This window comes from Phoca vitulina, unplaced genomic scaffold (genome assembly GCF_004348235.1).
Source record: "Phoca vitulina isolate PV1807 unplaced genomic scaffold, GSC_HSeal_1.0 scaffold4, whole genome shotgun sequence".
NCBI classification, from domain to species: Eukaryota; Metazoa; Chordata; class Mammalia; order Carnivora; family Phocidae; genus Phoca; species Phoca vitulina.
This window is the reverse complement of record NW_022589707.1, coordinates 7,341,380-7,349,466: the sequence shown is the minus strand read 5'-3', so window position 1 is coordinate 7,349,466 and position 8,087 is coordinate 7,341,380. Positions and strand designations below refer to the sequence as shown.

At 46.1% G+C, this 8,087-nt stretch overlaps 1 protein-coding gene across 1 annotated transcript in view; it reads right to left on the bottom strand.

The window, feature by feature from the left end:
- Positions 1-420, bottom strand: part of KDM7A (lysine demethylase 7A) — an 82,816-nt gene extending 82,396 nt beyond the window's left edge. The window contains exon 1 of the mRNA XM_032401460.1: positions 151-420. Within this exon, the coding sequence (XP_032257351.1) occupies positions 151-344 (194 nt within the window). The 5' untranslated portion in view covers positions 345-420. The remainder of the gene's footprint in view (positions 1-150) is intronic.
- Between the last annotated feature and the right edge of the window lie 7,667 nt (positions 421-8,087).

Genomic DNA, 8,087 nt, shown 5'->3' with positions numbered 1-8,087 from the left:
GGGCCGGGGGCTCGGCGCCGGGGCCCCTCAGTGCCTGGCGCGGCGCGGTGGCCGGGCGGAGGGGGGCGCGGGCGGCCGGCGCGGCGGCGGCGGCGGTTGGCCCGTGGCCGGCGGCGGCGGCGGCGGCGGGGCTGGAGGGGGTTTATTTACCTGCCGTGGAACCAGTCCTTGCAGATATCGCACTCGATCATGAAGCGGTTCACGTCGTACGGCTGCCGGCACACACAGTACACCGGCGGGGGCGGCGGGGGCGCCGAGGCCCGGCCCGGAGCCGCCACCGACACGGCTGCCGCGGCGGCTCCAGCTGCTGCTCCCGCGGCCACCGCCGCCGCCGCTCCGGCCATCTTTAAAAAACACACACACGCTCGCTCGCTGCTCCGCTCGCCGACTGGAGCGAGCGCAGCCGCCAGCCAGCGCCGCCTCCTGCAGCAGCCGGAGCAGCAGCCGCGGCGGCGGCGGCGGCGGCGCCTCAGTGCGCGCGCGCGAGGTCGCGGCCGGGGCCGGGGGGCGGGCGGCGGCGCGCACACGACGCGCGAGGCTCCGGCCCGGCTCCTTCCGGCGCTCCGCGCGGGGCCGTGCGTCTCGCGCACGTCGTCCCGCCGCCGGCGCGCGCGCCTCGCTCCCCTCGCGTCGGCCGGGCGGAGGGACCGGCTGAAGGGCACGCGGGGCGGGGGAGGCGGAGGGAGGCAGAGGCTCCCTGAGGACACGCGCGGCGGCGCAGGGAACGCGGCCCCAGCAGGAGGACGGCGGGAGCGTGCGAAGAGCCGGCTTCTGCGTTTCTGAGGGAAAGCTGAGGCCGGGGAAGTTCCTGCGCGGTGAAGAGCGGCACACGCTGCGTCTGTGCCCTGAGAGGGGAAACGGAGAAGTTAGATCCCTGCGAGGGCCACCTCCCGACGAGGGGAGAATCCTTAGGCAATTAGCAGCCGCCCCGCGACCTCCGTGGGCCCGGGCCGAGGGTTAACAGCACGCCGAGCCGGCTGCGCCCTGCCGAGGTGCAGGAGTGTTCTGGGGAGTCACTGAGACTTCGGAAAACGTCCCACCTCAATTGCCACCGACTGGCTAGGAGAATTAGTGTCGATGGAGCCGCTGATCGGTGAAGGAGGTGGTTCCCAAGAGGAATTCATTAACGTCTGCGAGCGGAGAGGGACCAGAGTGAAGTATGGCTGGTGGAGAAAGGACTGGAGAGGTCCCTGGCGTGTCATTAATAACACGACTTAGATGCGAATGCTTTCGAGTCCCAAGTTTGGAAGATAGGGACAAAATTCTAAATGGCAGTGACACCTCGGAAAAGGAATACTACAGAAGCCGGATAATACAGTAGTTGGCGCATAATAGGCCATTAATAAATATTTTTGAAAGAAGGGTAAGACTGGTAAGAATAAAAACAGCTAACAAATACTGAGTAGAGAAAGAATGCCTCGGAATCATAACTACGCGAGTTGGAAGGCATGTTAAAGATTATTGAATGAGATGTTTGTAGCTGAATTGCGCAGGCATTTCTAACATCGGGGAAAGCCCTACAGCTCCCAGGCAGAGAATCGCTGATCCAGCCTCTTTTTTTTAATTGAGGAAAGCGAGTAACTTGCCTGAAGACTCACAGATCTAAGCTGGAGCTAAACTTTCAGTTTGATTATGCACCCAATCCTTTTTCTACCTGGCACATATTTTGCAGGAAGAAACACCTGGAAATCAGAGTAGACCACGAAGTGAATACGTTTGAAACATATTTCTACTGGAGAAAAAGGAAAAGTTACTGTAATTTTGGCATGTTTAGAGGCATCATAGATTGGTGGAGTGGAAAGAGCCCTCCGTTCAGACCCTCCTTTATATAAGCTGTACAACTTGGGCAAGTCACTCCATTTCTCTTGAACTAGATCCTTGGAGAACTGTTCAATGATAATACCTTCCTTAACTACCTCACAGAGGTCTTATAACAAGCAAAAGAGATAACGTATTTTTTAAAGTACACTGTAGAGATGGGGCGCCTGGGTGGCTCAGTCATTAAGCGTCTGCCTTCGGCTCAGGTCATGATCTCAGGGTCCCTGGGATAGAGCCCCGCATCGGGCTCCCTGCTCAGTGGGAAGCCTGCTTCTCCCTCTCCCACTCCCCCTGCTTGTGTTCCCTCTCTCGCTGTCTCTGTCTGTCAAATAAATAAAATCTTAAAAAAAAAAAAAAGTACATTGTAGAGGATGTGTGTAGGGGGACAGCATAGCAGTGTGTAAGGGAAGGGGAGGCAGCCAAAGCTGTCATGTTGGACTTGGGGTGAGAAGGGCATCCACACAGGTAAGTGGCCTGGTATAGAGTGCTCTCCTCACCTTGCTGGAGGGGCCATCTGGCCTTGGGAAGTCAGCATGGGGAGATGAAGAGGGCATCCAAGCAGAGGAGGGGGCAGTATCAGTGGTGGGAGATTGGTTATGTACAAGAGTATTGATCCAATAAGTAAGGGAAATGGGAATCAAATTTCTCACTGTTGAGAGAGTTACAATGGAAAAAAAACTAGAATGAACCTTCAGGTAGTAGACTGATAATGGAGGCATCAATATTTATATAGGTGTGTAAATACATATATACTCTGTATACTGAGAGAGTCTGGGAGTAGTGACAAAACAAAACAATGAGTACGTCTAGCCCAGATCTTGGCTTCTCAATACCATTCTCCTCATTTTTTCTTTTTGGCAAAATGGCTTCAGAGAAGAGAAGTACAGGATGAGCCTGGAGCCTCTAGTTGTGCCAGGAAATAAGGACATGCTCAAAGAATGATGGGGCATGTCAAAAGGACACAGGCCAACTTGTGTCCCACTAGCCAAATCTTTGACAAATTGAGCTTCAAAATAAAAAATGATAATGTATTGTAACCCACTGAATAGCACAGGAAACCATACAGATGTAAATAAACGTAAGTTGAAAATTTGAAAAAGACTGGAATATTTACATACTTTCAAATTAACTCCCCATAAACTTCTTATTCATCACAAAGGGAATTAGAGTAATTTTACAGCAGAGAGATGGCATTCACCATTTTAATCAAGTGGTCAAGTGCCATCAGTAATGGGACAAATCAAAATCATGCACCAGCTGATAGGATCCAATGAGAAGCATACTAGCATCACTTCTGTGTATTTCTTCCCGGTCTACTTAGATGAGTCTCTAGTTTGGAAATGCAACAGTTTCTTTTTGTTTTTGTTTTTAGATTTTATTTATTTATTTGACAGAGAAAGAGAGACACAAGCAGGGGGAGTGGGAGAGGGAGAAGCAGGCTTCCCGCTGAGCAGGGAGCCCGATATGAGGAAGATCCCAGGACCCTGGGATCATGACCTGAGCCAAATGTCGAATGTCGACGCATAACGACTGAGCCACCCAGGCGCCCCTGGAAATGCAACATTTTAAAGGTACATCAAGAAATCAGCAAGAATGAAAACACGATAAGGCATACAAATCTGTAAGGAAAGGTTAAAGAAATTGTAAACACAAAGATTTGACCTTGAGAAGAAAAGGATGAAGGCTTGAAGTCTGAATAATGCCAAAGCTCCATGCATAGTAATTAAGAGCATATGCTTGGATTCCACAGTCTACTATCTCTGTGACAACTTACTATTGGGCTTTAGTTTTCTCATTTTAATGGGGATGATAAGAATAACACACAGGGGTGGGTTCATTAAGGAAGATAACAAAATGCTGGGCACAATACATAATAACCCATATAGCTGTTTGCTATAATTATGAATAATTATTTTACTTGTTTTTATTAACAATAATAGGACTGAAGAGCATCTAGAGAATTAGAAAGAGAAGGCTAGGAGAGTATTATCCCAAAAACAAGGGGGAGAGAATTTCAAAAGAAAATATCTTGAAGAAAGACACCCAGCTCCATGCCAGCACTGGTTGGCAATGACTGTGGGGCTCCCTATGCCCTTCTCCTTTGCAAGTACTCTAGTACCTGCAGTAGATCTTTAATTTTCATATGAAATCTAAGCTGCTCTGTTGGTTGTTATTAACACTACACTTGTCCTTAAGCCCTCATTTCTCTGAAAAGAAATGTATTCTCCAACCTAACAACTCTGCTTCCTACTGCTACCAATACTCGCCTATCTCCATGACCATGTCTGCTATTCTATTCCTTTTTCTTCAAAACGCTGTTCAAAGCCCACCCCCAGGCCTCTGACTATACTGTGTACCTTTATATATATACATATATATAATTTGCATATTACTTGTGTGTTACTCAGATTTTCAGTCAGTGCCTATACTTTTTTTTCCCTAGGGGATAATTAATTTCCTTCTAACAAATTCAGGAACTGAAAGAGCCTGTTTCCAAAAAGCTTTACATACTTACAGGAAAAACATGAATAATTAGAAAAAATTCTTAACAAAAGAAGGGATATTAGTAGAACATTTAGCGGTAGCTCTGGATGCTTCTGTGGTGATGAGGGTTAGAAACCATTTGCATTTGTCCTATGCAATTTATTTGGGGATCCTGAAAGAAATTACCTATCCCAAGTGGTTTTCTTCATCAGCTTGCCAGGGTGCATAAAAGTCCCACATACAGAGTCATCCCTTAAAGGTAGATGTAGGTAGGGTCTTCTATCCTCAAGGCTCCTGAGCAAACACAGATATAAGGTGTGAGAGGTATCCCATTGATGGTGATTCCTGTGGAACAGTAACACTAAGAAAGATTCTAGGGACTGCGGATTTCCATAGTCAAATAAGTTTGGACAAGGCTATATACTGTGCCTTCTGCAGTTAAACAAATAAACCCAAAACCTGTGTAACTTTGGCTCAGCATCTCCCAAAGTCATTTGACCTCTTAAGTTGTTGGGGTTCTTTGTTTTGTTTTGCCTAATAGCTATTAATATCCCATAGAAGAAACCCATTTTGGGAACACTACATTGAACTACTGACATGTGTTAAATGATAACGATTTGCTCTTGTATAGCACTTTGTACTACCTGATTTTCACAATTTCCTGTTCATCAGATTAACTAAAGTAAGAAAGGAACAACCTGCCTAAGGTTATAGTGAGAAAACAGAAATTTTAATTTTACAGGGCAGAAGGGGAAAGGAGGTATCTACATAGAAAACATCACTCAGGGAAAGCTGATCTTGAAGACATAGTGCATCGCTGGTGCTGGGAGGGAGAGCATAGTTCCAGGAGAGAAGACAAGGCCCAACAGATGAAACTCAGCAGCTTTATCATAGTCAGCCTGATTTTTCTTTGCTTCTGACCCAGGAGCTGGGGAAAATTCTAAACTGACAGCCCAAGATGAGGATATTATTAAAGGAGGACTCGTCGTGTTGAACATATTTGATCAAAATGCATATCTGAGAATAAAACGGTGATGAGAAAGTAGGATAAATGAAGACAAACCAGGTAAGTGACATTAGTAAGGAAAGTGAATAAAAAATGTAGCCTGAGGGATATGGTATAAAGTGCACAGCATCACTTACAAAGTATTCTTGCTAGAAGGATTTAACTTGAATGGGATTTAGCCTTCAGACTTAACTTCCAGCTTACAGGACATTCGGGAGATAGGGCAACAAGTTGCATGATGCCATAGGGAATTCAGACCTATCCAAAATGTGAAACACTCTACAAGACAACTGGCTCAGTTTCTTTAAAAAGTTGTGAAAGAAAGAAAAGAAAAGACAGGAGAGAGTGAAGGAGCACTGTTACAGATAGAAGTCTGAAGAAAATAACCAAGGGGCACCTGGGTGGCTTAGTTGGTTGAGCGTCCGACTCCTGGTTTCGGCTCAGGTCATGATCTCAGGGTCCTGGGATCAAGCCCCAAGCTGGGCTCCGCATTCAGTGGGGAGTCTGCTTGAGATTCTCTCTCCCACTCCCTCTGCCCCTCCTTTCTCTCTCTCAAACAAACAAATAAATAAAATCTTTTAAAAAAGAAAAGAACCAAATACAATTCATAAAACTTGATCAGAGTCAAAAAAAATAGCTATGAAAGACAGTTTGGGGGATAACTGGGGACATTTTAACATAACCTGGGTATTAGATGATGATAAGGAAACACTCATTTTCTTTCGTGTGATATTATAGTGTGGTTTTATAGAAGAATGTCCTCATTTTTAGGAGATGCATGCTTAGGTTTTAAAAGTGAAGCATTTTGGGGGCGCCTGGGTGGCTCAGTCGTTAAGCGTCTGCCTTCGGCTCAGGTCATGATCCCAGGGTCCTGGGATCAAGCCCCATATGGGGCTCCCTGCTCAGCGGGAAGCCTGCTTCTCCCTCTCCCACTCCCCCTGCTTGTGTTCCCTCTCTCGCTGTCTCTCTCTGTCTAATAAATAAATAAAATATTTAAAAATAAATAAATAATAAAAAAAATAAAAGTGAAGCATTTTTTGCAATGAACATTGGTATGCAAGTACCTGTTCGAACTCAGGAAACAACAGATGTTGGCGAGGATGTGGAGAAAGGGGAATCCTCTTACACTGTTGGTGGGAATGCAAACTGGTGCAGCCTCTCTGGAAAACAGTAAAGAGGTTCCTCAAAAAGTTAAAAATAGAACGACGTTATGACCCAGCAGTGCACTACTAGGTGCTTATCCAAAGGATACAAACAGTGATTCGAAGGGGTACATGCACCCCAATGTTTATAGCAGCAATGTCCACAATTGCCAAAATAAACACACACACACACACACACACACACACACACACACACACACACAGAGGAGTATTACTCAGCCATCAAAAAGAATGAAATCTTACCATTTGCAATGACGTGGATGGAACTAGAGGGTATTATGCGAAACAAAATAAATCAGTCACAGAAAGACAAATACCATATGATTTCACTCATATGTGGAATTTAAGAAACAAAACATATGAACATGGGGGAAGGGAAGGAAAAATAAAGATGAAAACAGAGAGGGATGGGGCGCATGGGTGGCTCAGTCGTTGGGCGTCTGCCTTCGGCTTGGGTCATGATCCCAGGGTCCTGGGATCAAGCCCCGCGTCAGGCTCCCTGCTCGGCGGGGGCCTGCTTCTCCCTCTCCCACTCCCCCTGCTTGTGTTCCCTCTCTCGCTGTCTCTCTCTCTGTCAAAAAATAAATAAAAATCTTAAAAAAAAAAAAAACAGAGAGGGAGGCAAACCATAAGAGACTCTTAACTACAGGGAACAAACTGAGCATTGCTGGAGTGGAGGTGGCTGGGGGAATGGGGTAACTGGGCAATGGGCATTAAGGAGGGCAATTGATGTAACGAGCACTGGGTATTATATACAACTGATGAATCACTGAATTCTACCTCTGAAACTAATACTACAGTGTATGTTAATTAAATTGAATTTAAATACAAAATTTAAAAATAAAAAAAATGAAAAAAAAGTGAAGCATTTTTTAAAAAGATTTTATTTATTTATTTGAGAGAGCGAGAGAGAGCTTGAGCAGGGAGAAAAGGGAGAAGCAGGCTCCCTGCGAGCAGGGAGCCCGACATGGGGCTTGATCCTAGGACCTTGAGATCATGACCTGAGCCGAAAGTAGACACCTAACTGACTGCGCCACCCAGGCGCCCCAAAAGTGAAGCAGTATTTTAAAAAATAAATAAATAAGGGCACCTGGGTGGCTCATTTGGTTGAGTGTACAATTCTAGGTTTCACCTGAGGTCATGATCTGGGCTTTGTGGAATCGAGCCCCAGGTCAGGCTCCTCACTCAGCCAGGAGTCTACTTCTCTCTCACCCTCTGCCCCTCCCCTCTGTTTGCACATTTGCTAGCTCTCTCCAAATAAATAAATAAATAAATAAATAAATAAATAAATTTTTAAAAAGTGAAGTGTTATAATGTCAGTACTTGCTTTGAAAGATTTAGGAAAGGGCACCTGGGTGGCTCAGTCAGTTAAGGTCTGACTCTTGATTTCAGCTCAGGTCATGATCTCAGAGTCCTGGGATCGAACCCCACGTCAGGCTCAACAGTAGGCATGGAGCCTGCTTGAGATTCTTTCTCTCCCTCTCTCTCTCTGCCCCTCCTCCCCCCACCCAAGCTCACACTCTCTCTCTCTAAAAAAAAAAAAAAAAAAAAGGAGAAAGATGGAGGTGAATGAAGACAATACAATTACATTAACAATTCGTCAAATCCAGATAATG